The 20,288-nt window shown below is 47.1% G+C and overlaps 1 protein-coding gene across 5 annotated transcripts in view; it reads left to right on the forward strand.

The window, feature by feature from the left end:
• Positions 1-3,108: 3,108 nt before the first annotated feature.
• Positions 3,109-20,288, forward strand: part of ULK1 (unc-51 like autophagy activating kinase 1) — a 75,018-nt gene continuing 57,838 nt past the window's right edge. For all 5 annotated transcript variants that reach the window (XM_059484973.1, XM_059484977.1, XM_059484975.1 and 2 more), the window contains exons 1-6: positions 3,109-3,383; positions 3,567-3,717; positions 4,524-4,616; positions 4,712-4,753; positions 18,691-18,723; positions 19,481-19,517. In XM_059484973.1, coding sequence (XP_059340956.1) covers positions 3,628-3,717; positions 4,524-4,616; positions 4,712-4,753; positions 18,691-18,723; positions 19,481-19,517 — 295 coding nt within the window. In that variant the 5' untranslated portion in view covers positions 3,109-3,383; positions 3,567-3,627. The remainder of the gene's footprint in view (positions 3,384-3,566; positions 3,718-4,523; positions 4,617-4,711; positions 4,754-18,690; positions 18,724-19,480; positions 19,518-20,288) is intronic.

A 20,288-nucleotide genomic window follows, 5' to 3' on the forward strand; every position in this document is an offset into this window, starting at 1 on the left:
GTTGAATACGTGCTGGCAGTAGTGCTTTCATGATTAGCAAATGGGAGACTGTGGGAGGAGAACAGAATTTGCATGTGTTGGATGTTGGCCTAAACATACTCTCACTGAATTCTGGACATCAGGGAAGAATTGATACAACACAAGCTTTAATCAGCAGACCACAGGAAAAAAATAATTGAAGAATCCTACATTTAATTAAAAAGCTTTTCAGCCCTCTTTGTTCCAAAATGAACAAATGTGTCTGCAGAGTGCACTTCAAACATCTCAAACCCATATTTGCTGTCAAGGGGCATTACATTTTATTAGTGGTCCTGGGGGAAGATTCTAAATTTTTGTAGAAGTTCAAAATACTTTCACCAAGCTATTTTTTTTTTGGAAGACACACAATTCAAAGATGTTTAATTGCTACAAATGCTAAACTGATCATTCAAAGTGCATGTGATGCCTCGTGTGCCCATGGCATCCAGTATTACTTGGTCCTGATCCTAGTACAGACTTTTATTCTGCTGTCTTGAAGTCCTTTTGCTCATTAGAAACCTACCCAGTGAGCCTGCTTAAAAACAAAACAAATTTGCCTAAAACAAAAGCAGAATGTCAGCAGAGAGGAGGTTGGCTTTGCCACCTGGCTCTGTAAACAGCTGCATGCAAAGAGCTGCCTTAGGACCCACATTTAGTCAAATCTAACTTACATTTAACTTTTTTTTTACTACCAGCAGCATGTGAAGGAACAAATAAGCACGCTCTGTACAGAACAAAGGACATTCATCAGTGGGATATTTTGGCCTCTAATTGAACAGCAGTCATATCAACTTCCTCCTTCACCCAGGACTGAACGTCTTTGCTGAGCTGGGGAAGGAAAAGCAGAAACACCTGTGGGTACTGCAGATTTTTTACCACAGCTCTTGCAAGAGTGCACTTGCTAACCAGAGTGCTCTGGCTGCTTTCCAGCCATGGCAGATACAAGATTTTGCCTGCTTAGAAATCATCTAAGTAGTTTCAAAACATTTTCTTCACTTCCTGCCCTAAACTTTTTCAACTGTTACCTTCTGCATTAGAGACAGTGGCTTTTAACAAGGGGTAAAATTAATTCCCAAGTCTGGCATTTGCCAAGTAGTATCTTTTGATGATGTTTGACATTTTTACTGGTTTCTGTGTTCCTTTTTAAATTAACCCCTTATGATCATTGACAAAGGCCTGAAATTGTAGATGTGGATGATACAAAAGTGTGAAAGAAAACAAGTAGCTAAATATATTGTATGTTTTTTTAAAAAGAGTTCTAAAATGAATTTCTGCTGAAATTAATAAGGTGCTCTTGTTTTGGTTTAAGGGCTACTTCAACAGAGACAGTTTTCAGATTCCCACTGAAGAATTTCCTTGTCACTTTCACAGTTCCCGACGAGCACTAAACTGCTGGAATTTGACATGCCAATCCCTACCAGCCAGGCACTTCTTAGTACACACTGTCATTTTCCCACTAAAATTTGAAGTGGAGGAAGGTGAAGGTACCTGAACATCAGTTATGTGGGAACCAAGGACAACAGCCTATGGGCCAGATAGCATATCAGACAGCCACTGCCTTTGTGCAGATAACACGTCCTGACGCTGTGAAGTGCTGTTTGTGCCCGATTTGTGCCGAGAATGGCGATAACTGCAGCCACCCAACGTCACAACACCAGCACCCCGTGTGCTGGGTGTCTGCAGAGCCGCTGGCATCACCCTGGCACTGCGTGTTTGGAACTGCAGCGCTGGCACAGGTCGATAGCCGGGTCAATACAGTTGGGTAAAAAACAAACTTCAGGCAGAGCGTGCGAGCAGCGGTGCTGCCCACGAGCAGCGTTGTTTTCCCTGCAGTTGGGATTTGACGTTGTGAGAAGCGAACAAACAGGAGCGAGTGCGCAAGCGGTGTGGGTGCTGCCAGGGCTGGTGGATTTGGGCAGCCTGGAGCAGAGGATGGGGCAAACCCCTGAGAGGTTCCTGCCACGGAGGGAATGACCTGTGAGCACACACCCACAGGGCAGAGCTTGTGGGTCACTGCACAGCAAGAGATGGGATGGCCAAACCACACACCAGGCTGCGGCCAGGAAAGGCTTCTTATCACAACAGAAATTCCATGCCGAGCTCTGGAGCAGGATATCAAGAAGAGTCTGTCAGAGGAGAGCTCCATGGAGGCACTCTGGGGAACTTCTGGAGGCCTGGCTGGTTCCCCACGGAGGAACCGTGGAGCCCTGGCATGGGAGCGAGTGGAAAAGAGCCAGAGCCTGTGGAGGAGGAGGTGGGCTATGCTGGGAGAGAGGAAGGGGTGCTGGGGATGCTCCTCCTGGACACTTTACAGCTCCTGGGGTGAACTTCACCCAACCAGTCACATTTGTTTAATTGTTTGAAACATCAGTTGGTCTGTTCAGCCTGGAGGAGACGGACAGGAGACCTTATTGTGGTGTACAACTGTGGGGTTGGGAAGGGAAGTGAAAGGGCAGGCACCGATCTGCGGTGACAGTGACAGAACCCCAGGGGATGGCCTGAAGCTGTGTCGGGGGAGGTTCAGGATTGATATTGGGAAAAGGTTCTTTGCTAAAAGGTGGCTGGGCACTGGAACAGGCTGCCTGGAGAAGTGGTGACCACCGAGCCTGATAGAGCTCAAAAACCATTTGGACAACGCTCTCAGGCACGTGGTGGGATTCTTGGGACTCTGCTGTGCAGGACCAGGAGCCGCACTTCAATACCGTTGTGTGTCTCTCCCAACTCAGAACATCCCACGGTTGTGTCACCCCCCAAAGGCCGGGTGGCTGCCAGGAGCCCTCCCGGGCCGGCGGCGCGGGGGCCGCGGCAGCGCGGCGCTGACTCAGGCGGGCGGCAGGCGGCGCCTTTAAATGTGCCGGGCCCGGCCGCTCCGCCTCAGGTGCCGCCGCCGCCGCCGCTCTGCCCGCCTGCCTGTCCGCCGCCTCCCCCGCCGCACACCGCGCCTGCGCCGCCCGGCGCTCCCGCTCCGCTCCGCACAGCTTTGTCCGGGCCCGGCCGAGCGAGCGGCGGCTCCCGCGGAGCGACCCCGGCCCCGCGACCCCGGCCCCGCCAGCGCTCACAGCCGGGGGCGCGGGCGGCCCTTAAGGTGGATCGCGCTTAAGGTGGAACGCTGCCGTGAGGCGGACCGGGCGTTAAGGTGGATCGCGCTTAAGGTGGACTCTCGGCGAAGCCGCGCCTGCCGGCGGGGGGGCCGGGGCTCGGCATGGGGAGCCCCGCCTGAAGCGGGGCCCGAGGAGCCGCGCCGGCCCGGCCCGAGGAGGAGATGGGGGAGGCCCGCTGCTGAGGAGCCAGCTTCGCCCCGGCCGCTGACAATGCCCGGCTCCCGGCCGCTCGGCAGGAAGAGGCAGCCCATGGACGAGGGCGAGGTGGGCAGCGCAGCGCGGAGCGGAGCTGCCGGGGCCGGCGGGAGCGGGGCTGCTCCGGCTCCCGACCGGTCCGAGGGGGGCGGTGGCGGGGGGTACCCCCGTCGCGTTTGGATTGGGAGAGGTTTAATTTTCTTTAAAGGCAGCTCCTTCATCACCGCCATCCTCCTCCTCGTCCCTTTGCAGCTCTGAAGCCGTCCCGGCCGCAGCCTCGCCGCCGGCCCCCGGGACCCCCCGGCGCAGCGCCATGGAGACGGTGGGAAAGTTTGAGTTCAGCAGGAAGGACCTGATCGGGCACGGAGCCTTCGCCGTCGTCTTCAAAGGCAGGCACAAAGAAGTGAGAATCCCTGTTTTTTATTTCCACCCTCCCCGCTTCTGCTTTTCATTTATTTATTTATTTCCTGCTCTGGGCCGAGCTGGGGGCAGCGCGCCCCGGTCGCCGCATCCCCGCCGCAAGCGGCGGCGCTTGCCAGCCTGGGCATCACCCCGGGCTTGGGGTGCTGATTTTTATTTATTTATTGTTCTCCTTGGAGTTTCTTCCAAGCAGGTGTGTGTCCCGGCAGGAGCCGGGCAGGTGGCTTTACCTTGGGGCTGGGAGGCCGTCAGCTGCCTCCCAGATCCACTTAAAACCCGTCCCCACCTCCAAAACAAGGGAGAAAAAAATCCCTACACACCATCTATGAAAGGAACTCTTTAGTTTGTTTGGGATTTTTGTGTGTGTGTGTGTGTCTGTGAAGTCTTCTCCTTCTCCACTTAATTTTTCAAGGAGGAGGAGGAGAAATCTCACACTGGTAAATAAAAGGAAACCAATCCGGCAGTGGATTTTCCATCATTAGTGCTTGGGATAAGCCACGGCTCCCACAGTGCATTTATTTCTAGTGATTAAATAAGAGGATAATCATTGTATGAAGTAGTAACAAAACCCTAAACCCTGGGCTTTTCTCCTTGGGCTGACAAGCATAATTCTGGAGAGGACAAGTCTGAACAAGTAAGGAGAAGGCATTAGGATGTGAAGTGAGAGGCCTTTACTAGCTGCAAGACACTTCTTTCAGTAGGATTTGTAATCTGTTAAGAGGCTGCTTATCCTAATGTGAATGAATGGTGAAATTTACATTTGTTTGTGTTATTTATGTACTGTTTCAGAAACCTGAGCTGGAAGTAGCTGTGAAATGTATTAACAAGAAGAACCTTGCAAAATCACAAACACTGCTAGGCAAGGAAATAAAAATTCTTAAGGTAAAGGCAGCCTGACTTCTTTTCTTCAGTCTTTATTCAATATGCCCTTTTTTTGCTCCTAGCTTATGGTTTGTTTTTCTTTTTACTTTTTCTAGGAATTGAAACATGAAAACATTGTTGCCTTGTATGACTTCCAGGTAAATACAATCAATTATGTCAAAGCATTCTAAATTCGGGAAAAGCTGAATGGAGTTTGTGAAATTTCACTTTTTAACAAGTGTTTGTATTCTGATGTGTACTCGGTGTGGGGGAAGGGGGGGGGGAAGAGAAAGCCTTCTGATAAGTTATGGAAAGATAAACAAACACAGCAGATCATGTGTTAGCTGTTGGCTGGATCAGACAACTCATGTGCAGTTGGGAGTTGAGGTGGGAGCTTCTGCTCCAGGATGTTACACAGTGAAATGCAGTGTGGTGAATATGTCTGTGCTGGAAGCTTTTAAGTTCTCAAAATGTTAGAAATAAAATTAGTAGTTATTTTTGGCATGCCCACTTCTTTATTTTATTTCTCTGGTCTGGATACACTCCCTGAGAAAATTTCTATTTCCTAGACCACGCAAAAATAGTGCAAGCATGACTTTGTAGCATATGATTGTCTTAGCTCCAGAGGATTTTAATTTGCATTTTTTCTGTTGTCCTTGCGGTCGTCACTAAGTGTTAAAAATTGCAGCAGACATTTTTCCTTCAAAGCCAGCCCCGAAGATCTAATCTAGAGGGGCTAAAACTGATCTGCTGCTAAACGCGAACCATCAAGTTTTAAATTTATTTTTTTCCTTCTTGATTATTTGTTAAATCTTGCTTGGTAACAGGGCAAGTTTTCTTTGCCGTTCGTGAATGCTTTTTAAAAAAACAGCTGCGGGATGGAAAGGCGGTGCTGGAGGATGAGGGGCTGTGCTCCAGGCGGTGCTGCTGGATGAAGGGCTGTGATGCAGGGTGGGTGAGCGCTGTGTGCCCACCCCCGGCCGGCCCTGGCGGGGCTTATCGGCCGTGTGCTGCCCTGTGGCCGGTATCACGCGTCCCGCAGGCCGCCGTGTTTGTTGACATTTCCTCCGTGTGCCGTGGATTGGCTCCGGTGGCTCCGCGTCAGCCCCGGCGGTGCGAGCCAGCCCGGCCGGCGGTGCCTGCTGGGTGCTGTAGTCCGCCGGTGTTGTCACCCGGTGTGCCGCAGCCCCCGGAGCTGGGACAGCCCCGGATCCCTCCCTGCTGGAGCAGGGGGCCCTGCAGGGCTGCCCTGGAGAGCAGAATTGCTGCTGGGAAATCTCCCTGGAGAGCTGCGCTCTGCTGCTGAGCTGATCTGGCAGAGCGGCCTTGGGGCTGATGAGCGCTGCAGAGTAGCTGGGAAAGCTTCCTTCCTTCTAATGCTCCTGGCACAGCCCACTTGGAGCATTAGATCTCATGGTTTAGGTGGTTTTTTTTTTTTTTTTTTTTTTTTTTTTTGCTTTTTTTTCATGCTCTGTATGTACCTTCCTAATTTGCTTAATAACTTTTCACTTGAGAGAGTGACTGGCTGCTCCTGCACTCCATAGTTAGCATTTGCATCAAGCATTTATGCTTACTGAGATCTTTCAACACTTTTGTTAGATTCCTCTCCCTGCTTCAAATTGCTGCTGAGTAGGAAGCGACTCAAAGATGTTTTCTGCAAAAGGAGCAGTTTTATTGCTGTTGCATTTATAGGAATGTGTTTTTCTCCTTTTGTGATGAGCTTTATCATATTCTGTGTTCAGCAGTGTAGTCTGGTGAGATTTTAGGAAGAAGCTGTGTAAGATACCACAAAACAGGAACTTAAGAATGGTCCAGGGCTCAAGGCATGCCCAGGTTTGTGCTTAGTTACCAGCTTTGTCTTAGAGTCCTTGTATGACCTGGGTAATTTGATTTCTCAGAGAAAATGAGATTATTTAGGGGGCATTGGGTGTGGACTCTCCTCTGGTGTGAGGTGATCTATTACCAGACAGTCTGTTGCAGTTAACCCACATATGTTGTGTGTTTAGTGTGTCTGCATGCTTGGCCTTGCTCTGTGTCTGCTTAGGGGTTGTGTGAGAGTAAATTATCTGTAAAGGTAAAAGTGCAGGTCTGTGGAAGGCTGGCTTCTGCCCACCTTTCCTTACTTTGTGGAAAAGACTTCTACTCACATTGCTCCCCTGATACCAGATCAGGAGCTTCATTCATAGCTGCATATGAATTTATTGTATTTATCCTCAAAAACACCACATTTGCAGTTAATTGAATCCTTACTTGTAGGCTTTCTAAAATAGAAGATGTTTGTTCTTGTATTACAACGTAGAGCAAGAGGAAAAAGAATACTTCCTGTGAAACTTATTGTTGCCCTGTAGCTTTGTCTGTCATTGCATTTTGTGCCTCCCTTCCTCTGCACTGCCTGTCAACAGTGACTCTGACTTTTACTCGTTTGTTTCTTGCACACAAGGAAATGGTTACCAAAACCACAGTGGCTGTAAGCGAGTGATTACACCCAATGATGCTTTCATTTGCATTTTCCTGGTTAAAAACTCATGTTAGCCAGACCTCTCAGTACATGAGATTTTTGATGTAAGGCTAGATTTGCTCCAGAGTACATTTCATACTGACAAGCAGCTCTCACCCTGGCACCCTGAATTCATCCTTCAAATCTGGGAAAATTGCTGTGTTTCTTTCATTTCCAGATCTTTGTGATATTGGTTCATAAATAATGACAAAATAAGAAACTTCCTAGGAATAAATGATTCTGATTAATGTTTAATCCATAAAAGTGCAGTGACTGGACTTTTCCTGGATCCCCTTGCTGGAGTCCTTAGTACAGCATCAGGACATGAGAATGGCTCACAAAATGAAATATGCATATTCCCATTATTATGTGCTCTCATATTAATGAGAGGTGATGTTAATAGTTTAGGAGCCTAATGCAAGAACCCTTGCTCAAAAAGAGGATAAATCTTATTGTACCACATTTCTAAAAGTGCTGTCTATTTAGTGTCAGTGTGGAGTTGTGCTGTGGGTTTTTCCTAGGCACAGGAGGTGTTTGGCAGACAGTAAAAGCTGTGTTACACCCTGTGTGGGGTGTCTTAGTTGCTGCTGAGCACTACCTGACCCCTCAGCTGGCTGGCTGGGGTCCCCAGTCTGCAGCAAAGAGGACAGAGTGCTCCAGAGGCACATCTGGCTACCAGAAATCCTTTTACTCTGACAACAGCCAAATGAGCCCTTGTTCCTTAAGGTGCAAATTAATAACAACAAATGACGGTTTCTGCCAAAGGAGGTCTTGGTTTGGAAATGAAGGTTCTTGGAAAACTGGTCTCCGTGACTCTGAGGATCAGCTCAGCTCTTCATGTTCATGGACAGGGGAAGCTTAGCATGTGTGGGCTGGTGTGTGGGGCTTGCTTTGGTTTCCTGTGTGTCTCAGGACATTAAATCTGTGGTCAGAGACCACTTGGTTAGCTGAGGAGATTGAATGGTAGGAAGGGAACCTTTGGACTTGTCAGATCCTGGGAGCACTGTGTGCCAGCAAATTCCTTCCAGCACTAGGCAGAAGTTCCTGCATACATAGCTGAGATCTTTGGGCAGTGGGAGATTCTGGGTGTCTTTCCCTCCCTGTTCTGTGCCAGCTGCCCCAGGTTGAATAGGTGTCAGCTGAAGGTTTCATATGTGGCTGTGTGGGTGGTAGGGCAGAAAATCTGCTGAATCTGGACATGTCATGCTTTGGATATTAAAAACATTTTCCTGCATGAAATAAGAAGGATTATTTTATTGACAGATTTTCCCTAGTTGTGCACTGTGAGCTGAACTTGCTTCTTAAAGCAGCCTAGCTGTGAGTGTGCTTGAGTGGATATCAGGTGGTTTTTGTGTTAGGTTTTTTCCCCCAATTTCTGCATGGGTGGGATGGACTGGTTGCAGTAACAGAGCTGTTAAAGGCACATGAGACACTGTGCTGTGACGTTTCTGGCTCAGCCTTTGTTACCTGAGGGTCTGCTTTCTACACTTTGGTAACAGGTTGATTTATTATACTCACCAGTTTGGGATGAGCTGAGACAAATGCTTTAGTCAGTCACCTGGTACAGACTCACCAAAAATATTTCTGCAGCGATGACTGTATCACCTGGAGACAAAGAACACAGAGTCCTTGCAGTGCAGATTTTTCTTGTGCACATGGATTAAGGCATGGGTGGCAGAACAAATGCTTCTCAGGTTAGTGATCAGTCACCCTGGGCTGGTCTTGAGAGCCAGATAATGACAGCCTTGTGTTGCTGCTGTGTAGAAAGTCCTCGTGATCAATAGAGCCGTGGCTGCTGGGCTGTGATGTGCTGTGCTGGCTGCACCATCACCCTTTTTCTGACACAGAGCCTTTAGATGCTACTCTGCATCTTGTGTACGTGCCTCCTGCTGTCCCCCAGGAGCCGTGTGGACAGCAGTGTCCTTCTGTGTGCCCTCCAGCGCTGTCACCTCTGCTGCAGCAGTGCTCTGATGAGCGTGGGGCTGGGTGAATCAGTGCTGCTGCAGTGTCACCTCATGCCTGGCCACCTCTCGTGCCACCTCACGCAGGACCTTCTGTTCCTCAGGCACTGCTGTTTACATGCTCTGTCTCTGGAGACAGGGCTCCACTGAGGCACTTGGGATGACTGAAGAGGCACTCTGTGTCTGGGAGATTGCTCTCCTGAGGTCAGGCTGCCTGCTTAAACCCTGTTTTAATTCCATCCCCTAGCGAAGCTGGCAGCTTGCCTGGTGAGTGGGTGTAAAGTGCAGCTCTCTGAAGTGCCAAGCAATCCTCTCTCTGTTTGTGCTGCAGACAAGAATGGGGTGTCTGCTGTCCTGCTCTGTCAGCATCCTCGCATCTGTTGAAGGGAATCACTCTTACTGAAGATTGAATCTGGCTTAATTTAGAGCTAAAGAGGAAAGGATGAAAACACAACCACCCTCTGCCAGTTGTTTTGTAGGGAAATGCTTGGGAATTTAGTGGACCAGAATGGCCATGTTTGCAGAGAGCTGAGAGTTCTGTAGTGTTGAACTTTGATTTGATGCTGGCTTCCCCAGCCAAGTATCCCACTGTGCAGGTCACAGAAACATCCAGCTAATGCTGACCACTAAATATAGACCTCAGTCATGGGCTTTTTTTAGAGGGAGTTGTCTTGCCACATTTCTGAAATTATGGTCACTGTTTTACTCATGCTGTGTGTAAAGCACACACCTGTGTTCCTCTCACATGATTAAGGTGTCATGGAAGAGCCAGTAACGTGGTGGTTAATGGTCTCCAAAGCTCCTGTGGAAGGTAGCATTACTCAGCCTGTAATGACAGATTAAGGAATGTTCCCCAGCAGTAATAGGAAACTGGAAGGCTGTTGTGTTCACAGCTTGATAGCAAAGCTCTGGTGGCTGCTGTTTGTGCTGCTGCTCTTGAGGCTCCACCAGTGTTTCCATCATGAAAATTTCCTCTGTGTAAATCCTTGTGATGACTGAACACATTTGGAGTGAGCAAAGCAAGAGGTGAAGATTTGGATGATGGGTGGGAAGAGGTGTCTTCTTATCAGTGGCTGGTGAGATTAAATTCAGATGGAAAAACATTATTTGAATTTATTTCAAATATTTATAGGCTCAAAGCAAAGCCTAATTGAAAGATTTAGCTTTGTGACTAGACTGAACTTGCCACTAAGCTGTGAAACTGCAATAAACCTGTGTGTCTCAAAAGCTCATCTTAGTGCTCATTCTTGTATAGAGAATGGAGGGTACAATTCACTTTGGTGTGTCCTCCCCTCTCCTCCAGCCTTCCCACCTGTGGATACCAGCTGAAAAGCTCTGCACAGACCAGCAAACAGAGGGTTGGCACTGGTGGTAGGAATGCAGACTGGATGGCTCTGGTTTGCCTTGGAAAAACACCCAGAGAAGTGGATGTGGGTCTTCCCTGAGGCAAACTGCCTCCATCCCAGAAGTGAGACCCTGTGGGAATGAGGAGCTGAGCACAGGGTGGTCTTTGCAAAGGCAGCGAGAGGTTTTTTGCTTTGGCTTTGCTTTCAGAATAAGTATACATGGTTTTGCTTGATGTTTTTTGTTGTCTGGGTGGTGTTTTTTTCCCCCCTGCTGTTACTTATGTTCACATAGCAGTAGCAAATGGCACATTTGGTGGAAAATGAACATGAATGATGTGACCTTCCAAGGCAGTTTCTCAGGTGCAGACCTAAACATACTTTGATTAAGAGAAAGCATCTTAATTGTCTTCATATGTTAGGTTTCCTGTCTGAGAAATGTAGTAACAAATGTTCACAGCAGAATGCAGGGAGGAGCCCTGCCCACAGACAGCTTTGGAACCTCTGCTGTGCTTATTGTATAGCAAAGAGGCCCTTTAACTGTGCATTGTCTCCTGCTTTATCATGTGCAGACCTTTAATACTACCAGAAACACAGAGGTGCTGTCAAAATGCAGAGTGAGGATCTCAGAGCTGCATCTGTTTACTAAGCAAGGTTGTTTCAAGGGGGGGGGGGCGACAGAAATGAATCAAATTGTGCATCACTGGTTGCTCAGGGCAATAATGTTCAGTCTGGCTGCAGGAGCACCTGGCTTGTCTCCTAGCATCAGAATAACAGGAGGAATTAGGTCAGCTGAGCTGGCATAGTAGGGATCAACCAGACTGTGCTTCCAGTGGGGGGGAATGAAAGATGCATAATTTTAAGTCATTAGAGATCCCATTTAGCAAAGCATCTTAAAAACCTCCAGGAAGGGGGAGACTCCCAGCCAGCTCTGAGTGCATTGGTGGCTCAGGGTGTGGGAGCTGCTGGTGTGATGGGGACCCCAGGGACCTCAGGCAGGGCTGGGAGGCAGCCTGGGGGCTGTGGGTGGGCTCTGTGTGTCCCTTGGGTGCTGTGTCACCTCACCCTGCACACACCCTCTCTGTTTGCATTGGATGCTCTTTTCGTTTGGTTGGCAATCACAGCCAGCATACTAAATATGTTCAAAAGTGCTCATTTCTCTGTTTTTTAAATAGTGCAGATTTGATCTTGTGTTTCTCTGGCTTCCACTAACTGGATTTTTTCCCTTCTTAAATTAAGGCAGTTCTTATTTGAAAGAAAATTCATGCTCTTTTATTTATACCCCTTGTTTCCACACCTTTATGGTAGCAAGTATGCTTGCTTTCTTAAATCTGATGAATGAACTATGAAATAAATGGATGGGAAAGAGACTTGCCAAGGCCAGTCACTCATGCAGGTGCCATAGAAAACCCTGGGAGGTCAAAACTCTAATTTTCAGAGTTGCTTTAAAAAAAAACCCAAAACAAGCACACCAGAAAAACCCAAACCAAAACAACTCTTTCAGAGTATCAGATTGTGTTTGGTATGTATACCATTAAAAAACAGGCAATTTCCAACTTTATCAGGGAGACTATATTAATCAAAAACTAAACTACATTAAACTAAAATCAAACCTTATGACTGAGTTACTTTGCTTGTATTTGCACATATCTCAATCAATTGATGTGTCTCAATGAGTGTGATTAAAACTGAAATATCCACCTCAACTCTTAGCTCTCCCCCACTAACCCTGCTCACTTGACAGGCTCATAAAATGCAACTTTAAGGTATGCAAGGATTTAATTCCAGTACATGTGACTGAGCTTAAGGTAATGGGGAATTCAACCTTAAATGTTCAGTTTATGGTATGGCTGTGATACAAGAAGGAGATGAGGAATGAATACAGAAAAACAAATTGGGTTTTGATTTTTTTTTTGTCATTGTTTTTAGAATTCTGTAGTTTCCTCTCTTGATAGCATTAATATAATGCATTGCTATTTGCATAGGAGCTTGCTTTTGTTTGAAAAAGCTTCTAGATATTCTGCCTGTTGGCAAAGGGGTAACTACTTCCACCCCATGTCAGAAAGTCCAAACTTTTCAGGATTCTGCTGTTCTTTTTTTTTCCTACATTCTCTGTTGCAGCCTGCATTCAGTGGATTTTGGGCAGTGCATGGGGGGCTCAGGTGCTGTAGGAGCTGCAGTGTTACCCCCAGAGCAACGTGACTGCTGTAAGAAGGGATTGCTTCTCAGTGCTCCAGCAGCACAGGTTAATTTGCTCTGATGTGGATGTTCTTGGTCTCGCCTGGCAGCTCTGTGGCTGTGAAACCCAGCTCTTTGTTTCTGTACCCCATTCTGCATCCCATGCTTTGGTTTCTGTGCTTGGGCTCGGTGCTGGCTCCAGCTGCGGCTTTGCTGCAGTGTGCTGCCCTGCAGAGGCCCCACAGGAGGAGAGGCAGGTTTTTCTGTCTGAGCTGTCTGCAATGTGCTGGGTCTCAGTGCTCTGTTTGAGCCCAGCAGTGGATTTGTGAAGCCCAGCAATGGATTTGTGAAGCCCAGCAGTGGATTTGTGAAGCCCAGCAGCAGGGCTGTGACCGGCTGGGGGGAAAGGTGGGGCTGGGCTGAAGGAACCTGTTGGGAGCTCATGTCCAGTGGGAGGGATGGTGAAGTTTGTTCAGGTCTCTTGAAGGCTGAGCTGCCTCTCCAGCAGTGATCCCCTCTGGCTGTGGTGGTATGAGCTGCCTGGGAAAGAGCAGCTCCACGGACATGACGTTGTCCTGTTTGTTTTCTAATGTCATGCAAGCAGACTTTAGAACTGTTGCCAGGGGGATGGGAAATAGTCTCCCTCCCTTCCTGAAGCCTGTGTAGTACCAGAGAATGGTTTTCCTGCTGTTTTTAATCTGCCCTGAAGTACAACCTGTCCTGAAACAGCTCATCTGTTCTGCAGTGGAGAGTACAGTAGTGCCTGGAATGGGGCAGTGCTGACCCTTGGCATCACTGTTCTTCCAGTTCTACAAAAATCTGCCCTGCTGCAAGGCCACCCATCGACCATTTTTGTGCTGCAGGGCCTCCCTTCTGCTTGCTCCATGTCCTAGAGCAAGCTGGCAGGTCAGAAGGAAGCAGAATGCAGTCAGTGGCCAACTGTGGGCCAATTGTGGATAGAACATGGTGGGCCTTGCCAGGTCTTGTTTCTGGTGCTTACTCCATGGGATCTACATTAGGAAATTAGAAGCCCTCATTATTTTGGGAAGTCACAGATCTGCTGACTCTGGAAATAACACTTTCCAGTCACTTGCAGTAGGTTTTACCTTTCTTCATCTGAGTTAATTGTCTCCTGAATTGGAAGCCCGCTCAGAATGTTCTTGAGTTCCTTATTGATGATGTTCAGGAGGAGTGAGGAGGATGACCAGGGCCAGAGAACAGAAGGCTCTGAGACCTGTTTTTCTTTTCACTTGGGTTCAAAAGCCATGTGAATATCTTCTATTTGCTTTAGATCAGTTTTCCAAAGGACGAGCAATGATAGGTTCTCCCACACTTCTGATTGATGTTGCTATTGTCCCTTATCTTGCTTTGTTCCAATAGATGCATCAGAAGATAATCCTTGCTTATCATGACAGTTTTCCTTTCCCTTTTCAGAGGCTAGCCTGCTCAAGCCAAGCTGTGAGCCACAGTGAAACAGTTCTAAGAGATTTTACTTTTTGCAAAGTTGTTTTCCTCTCTTTAGAACAGCAGGTTTGTTTTTCCCAAGCCCAGTCAGTTTGGGAGCCCCTGCCTGAGCTAGGGATTTTCCAGATGCCATTGGCCTAAGAATTGGCTTCTGTAAAGCAAAGTTGTGTTTGTTTGGACTGTGTTTGACTCCAGTGCCACTGTCAGAAGGCAAAAACTGGAGACCACAGGTCAGAAAGGTATTGGCTCCATGAGATCCTGCTGGCAAAACAGGAGGATGTGATACACAGTGGTTCTGCTGCAGTGAGAAGGGGAAGTAACAAAAAAGAAATGGAAAAGCTTAGCTTTCAGTTGATGTTATCTTCCACTGCCAGACCCCCAGCTTTATGTTGTGCTTCTGTTGTGTTGGTGCAGTTGGTGAAATTCCTGACCCTGCTTAGAGAGATCCATGTGCAGCAAAATTATCTTTGCTTGGCAGCATCTCTGGGTGCTGTTGGAGAGGTGGTGTTGAGCAGCTTGTGGGAGATATCTGCTGAGAGGCACAAACCCTCTGCCATCACAGGGATGCCAGCAAACACCCAGAGAGTGGTAAAACAAGTCTTGAGTGCTTATGGCTCCTCTGGTGTAGGCGACAGGAGCCTTTCCAGCCCCACAGTGCTCAGCACATGGGTGTAACTCTGGAGCTGCTTTCATCTTCAGTGTTCTTCCCAGTTGTCCTAGAAAAGAGGTCTTGTGTGAGGTAGGAGTCATTCTTAGCTGGTTTTCCCCCAGAGTGTACTACAGCACTGGTCTCACACAGAAGGGTGAGAACACTGCACTGCTGAGAGAATCTTGGAGTGTTGTGTAATCAAATTTCCACTTTTTGCCGTTCCTGAGCATCTTTCTAAACTTGGTGGCAGGCTGAGTTCAGGGGTAGAGTGCAGAGGAGGATTTTTCTAAGGAAAATTCCTCTCTGAGACTTTTTAAGCTGTGGTAGGAGGATGACTAACTGTGGGTACACCCAGACATTTCCCTTTGGACACACCTAAACACACTCTTTCCAAGAAGAGGATCATGCCACCTTCCAGTATGGGTGGAGAGAAGGGAGACAGGACTGTTGGGTCTTACTGTCCATAACACCATGTGTCCTGGTGTCACAGTGAGGAATTCTAACAGAGCACAGTCTTGGGGTGATTTATGGTGTATTGCTAAATAAGGTTTCTTCATTTCTTTGTCCTCCATCAGCAGATGTGTGTTATTTGTAGACAGCAGAGGCTGTTGCCTATTTTTACACTCAATTAAATTGTAACTTCATCACTGGGGCCTCTGCTGCAAGAACAAGGCAGGCAATGCTCCAGGTTGATTAATTATCAGCTTAATGCCTTTGGCAGAGGCGTTTTGCTGCCATTGTGGGGCATGGCCAGGGTACTGCTGCCCTTTGTGATGACAGGAAAAGTTAGGGGTTGTGTCTGTGCTGTTGTCTCCATTGAGCTTGTTTAGTGACAGGATTAGGCTTGGCTGTACAGACTGGCACATGTGAATAAGAGGTCCAGAGGAAATGATCTGTAACACTTCTTGAAAATAAGCCTCTGCAAAAATAGAGCAAACTGTAATACTTTTCTTGATGTGGAAATGAGTGGGTTGGGCATTTTGCTTTGGTTTTCAGATAAACTGGTAGCTTGCAGAATTTGGCTTGCAGTATTTTTTCCCTTGTTTTGTTAATGAAAAAATCATAAATATAGTGGAAGGATAAAAATGGACTAGAAGTAGTTTCTGCTGCTGAATCAGCTTGAGAGAAGTCCATCAGCCTGTTTGAGAAACCAGAAGTCTCTTCAGACAGCTGAGTCTATTTTAACCACAGTAAGCTCTACTGGCTTTTTCCAAACACTAGTTTGTTTCTGGGACCCTTCTTGAAATAAATGTTTCATTTTGTTGGTAAAATTTTACAGATCTTTCTTGTAAGTGGATCTTGAAATGCTGAAGCTGCACATGTGTTTGTTGCCTTGCTACAGGCAGCTGTGATCTGAAAATGCCCTTGCTAGGTGTTCTGGCCAGCTCTGCCTGGTGAGGTTGGATTTTCAGAGGTTGCTGTTGCCAGTGATGGTTGGGAGAGCCACCAGCTTCTCTCCTCAAAGCCTTTCAGGCATTGCCCTCTTATCACACCAGCACAGTCAAGAGATAAAACCACCAACCACCAAGGTCATGTTGTTGTTGGGAAAGTCAAGCAGAGCATCTCCCTTGCCAGTGCTGGTCCTTGTTTAACCCTGGTCCCTGCACACACTGGCTGCCAAAAATCAATTACTTCCTTGGTGATGTTTGTTTGCAAAGTCTTTAAATAATGTAGAGTGGAAAAACAGCCATACTGCAGAGTGTGCATTAGCTGTTGGCTAATAAGTTATTACAAATATCTTCTGAGTTGGTTTGTGTAAGCTCTGGTTCCTCTTCGTTTCCTATATAGGTAATAATACACTGAGCTTCCCCAAACCATGCTGGCACTGTGCATATTAAAGTGCAGAGTTACTGGGCTGCAGTGATCACAGCACATTCAGCCTAGAAGTGTCTATGAAACCTGTTTTTGTGGCAGTGATGAACCTGGTCTGGGCTGCAAAAACCACTTCAGACATTTCCTGTGTGCCCAGCAGCTGCATTGCACTTCTGGTGTGTGTCCTATCTCCTGGTACATCTGGGGCTGCAGTTCCTGTAGCAGTGAAAGTCCTGGGTGTTTTTATCAACCTTGGCTTTCTGCTCTTCTTGCCTAGGACAGCAGGAGCTGGTGGGCTTTGAATGCTCCTGAGAATTCTCCCTCAGTGCTTTGCCATGTGCAAAGCCTGTGATGGTGCTTGGGGTTTTCTTCTTGCACAGCTTCCCTGGGCTGGTGCTTTTAGCCACAGACTGGTTTCCCACTTCATCAATGTGTGTATGAAATTGGATGACTTAATGTGTGCTGCTTTCAAATGCAGAGGTTGAAAAACAAAGCCTGTTGAAAGAAGTGTTTGTCATGCAGGGAAGTGCAGCAAACACTTTCTTGAAGTATTACAGAAAATTGCTTTTTCAACAAACAAGGGGACTTCTAAAAGCTCAGCAGGGTTTGGTAGTGAGAACAGCTGTAAGAACAGAGGGTGGCTCTGGGCTGTGGTGGATGCTTGAGCCCCTCCAGGGAAGGTGCCCTGTTCCCCTGCAGCTGTGGCTGTCTCAAATCTCAGATATTTCATCTTCCTCCTCTTCCTCCAACCAGTCTTCAGCAAACATCTGGAAACCCAGATTTCACGTGGTGAGGTTGAAAGGATAGAGAAGAGAAAGCAAGAGGTGCTGAGGACTCCAGGCATTGACAAAGGCAGGGAATTTGGTACAGCTTGATGGGAGGCAGAGTTCTGTGGACTGACCAGGGTGAAAGGGATGAGAGCAGACAGTGGAGAATGCTTGGAAACTAAACAGAGTTCTAGAGTGGATGCTGGAGGTTTTGAAATGGTTTGGGTCAGAAGAGAAATCATGTAGACTGGTATCTAAACAGCCTGTGAATAAAGTCATGCTGCCCTGGAAGTGGAATCTCATGCTCTGCCTCTGCTTTCAGGACTTCTCCACTCACCCACACAGTTGCTGTCTGTGAGTGTTCCCAGCTGGGCCTTGAGTTTAGAAGTGACTTCTGGTTTATAAGCTGTAGGACTGACTTCTTGCTTACAGATTTTATATAGTTGGTCTACTCCTGTCTGACTTCTGTCTCAACAAAAGGATTTAGTCGTTTGGCCTTCTGGGTCTACCCAGGGTTGAAATATTTGGCTGTTTTCATGTCTGTTCTTTGGCAGTGCTTTGGTGGCTCTGCTGGACACGTGCCAGGCTGGCCCTGGTGTCACCATGTGCTGCACAGCCACCAAGGCTCCTGCTGGGACTCTGTGGGGCTGTATTTTTGTGGGACACATCTCTGCACTCTCCTGTGCTTGTACCATGGATATATGGATGTTTCCCTGCGGCTGGGGAGAGGTCAGCCAAGGCAGGAGGTGAACTCCCAGGATGGTAAGAGCATCACAGTGCAGCACCTGTAGTGAATTTAGGAAGATGAGGATTTGGCCTGGACTTGGCTGGTGTTGACCCCTGTTACAATCCAGAAAGCTTTAACCACCTCATAATGGCACTGTTAAGGCATGTAGAAAATATGGTTGGCAAATGTTACATTTTTAGTCTAAGATCTTTCATTTTGCCCTCTAATGGAAGGTGTCACTTGGGCACTTTTCAGCCACGGGGTTGAATTGCAGGTCCCAAAGTTGTGCTGCTCTTATCTTTCTGTTCAGCCTAGCCCTGCTCATGTGGGCACAGCTGCTAAAAAGGGCCAAGTTAAATGTGGAAATGATTAAGGCTCTAAGATAGCAGTGTGCCAGCATCCGTGTTGCGTGCCACTGTTAATCCCTGGAGCCTGAAAGGACATGGAGACCCAAGCCACAATACAGAAGATCAGCTTGGTTAAACAGATGCACTCTCACAAATCAATAATATGCTTAAATACCTGGCATTTTCAAAGCAAGCAGTCTTCCAGGAATTAACCTATAATGTTTTCACCCTTTCTTCAGTCTGACTCATAGCAGAGAACAGATTATCTGTTTAAAAGGTAATACAGCAATTAAATGTCTGAAATATTTCAGTGCATAAATCCCTTAATTTTCCATTTTCTATTTCCCCAGGAACTGGCAAACTCTGTCTACTTGGTTATGGAGGTGAGTGTGTTGGTTTTTTTAACCTCCTTTCCCTCCCTCTTTCTCTTCTTGAATATTTTAAACCCATTTTAAGCAGATCAGCATGTTTCACAAGTGGTGCTTCCTGCTGGCAGTCTCACCTGTAAGGCTTTGTTAATCTAATCTGCAGCTCAGGCCTTGGAGAGTGTGGGTGCAGAGAGCAGCCAGGGGATTTTCCATCTTGCTGCTCTCAGAAGGTCCTGCAGGCACAGGCTTAAGCAGACACTCAATTTTAGGGGTTAGAAGGGTATGTTCAGGCATCCACCAGAGAGAATGTTCTGGACACAGATTACCTGCAGAGCCGCTGAATGTTTCCCTTGCTCTGCAGTTCTCACTTGGAGGTCTTGTTGACTTTTCCTAATGATGTGGAACATTGATGTGAGGAGTTTGAGCGTTCAGCTGTGTCCACTCCCAGGCTTTCCTCAAACAGTTTTCTGCTGCTGTCTCCAGTGCTGACCCCTCTGCTTTGTTCTGGTTCTACCTTTCTCTCTGAAGTCCTTGAACATGGATGGTGCTGGTGATGCTGGTGTATCATCATGCAACATAACATTTAGGAGAAATAGGAGAGGAACCCAGAGGAATGGGGTTTTCCCCTGCCAACTTCTGGATAGTATTTTAACATGTGTGCTTATTTTTGTTTAAATATTGTGATAAACCTGCCACCCTACTGAAGTTTACTGTTTTTCTTGTTAATCTTTGATTTGCCCTGTGTTAACTGAGCTTTCTGTTCTGTTTGCAGTACTGTAATGGTGGTGACCTGGCAGACTACCTTCACAGTAAGTACAGCAGGATGGAGAATATCCTCTGGGAGGGTCACCCTTCATAATCTTTGGAAAACTGAGAAACCATGACAATAAAAGCTGGTCTTGTAGTCCTTTCTATGTAGGTCAGTAGTGACTGTTGTCAGTAGTTATATATTTTAGTTGCAATGGCCTTACAAGTTAAACATATTCCAACACTACTAGGGACACAGTTTCTTTTCTTAGTGACTGGAAAAAAGCTGTTTACACTGAAGCCTTGCAGTAGTGTTGGATTAAAATAACATCCCAAGAGTATGTTCTCTAAGGTGTCCCCACATCTAGGGCAGAGCATGTTTCCTGTTCCAGCATATTGATGATGGCTGTGGTGTAGCCAGTAGTGCTGGGAGGGTGACCCCATTAATTTTGGGGTCTTCTGGAGAGTATAGCACAAGTATCTGGGACCATGGTGCCTTGAAGAACCTTTTGGTGAGACTCAGGGGTGTCTTTGCCATCAAGAGAAATGCTTTGCAGGTCATCCAGCTGTACTGCTGGGACTCAGGCAACCCCTCAAGGTATTTTTCAGTGCAGCACAGGTACAGGACCCTGGTTTGTGAAAATCACTTTGCACCTCAGTACCTAGAACAGGTAGGAGGATAAAATGTTTAACAATATACTTAGCTGCACTCAGATACAGCCCTTTTATTTTTTTTTTTTTCCCATGACTTTGTTTTTTTCCCTTAAAGTAGCTTTCTGGTTGTTTTGCATGTTAACTAGAAGATTACTAAATGTGAAGAGACAACTTTAATC

The sequence above is a fragment of the Ammospiza nelsoni genome, chromosome 18 (assembly GCF_027579445.1).
Source record: "Ammospiza nelsoni isolate bAmmNel1 chromosome 18, bAmmNel1.pri, whole genome shotgun sequence".
Classification (NCBI taxonomy): domain Eukaryota; kingdom Metazoa; phylum Chordata; class Aves; order Passeriformes; family Passerellidae; genus Ammospiza; species Ammospiza nelsoni.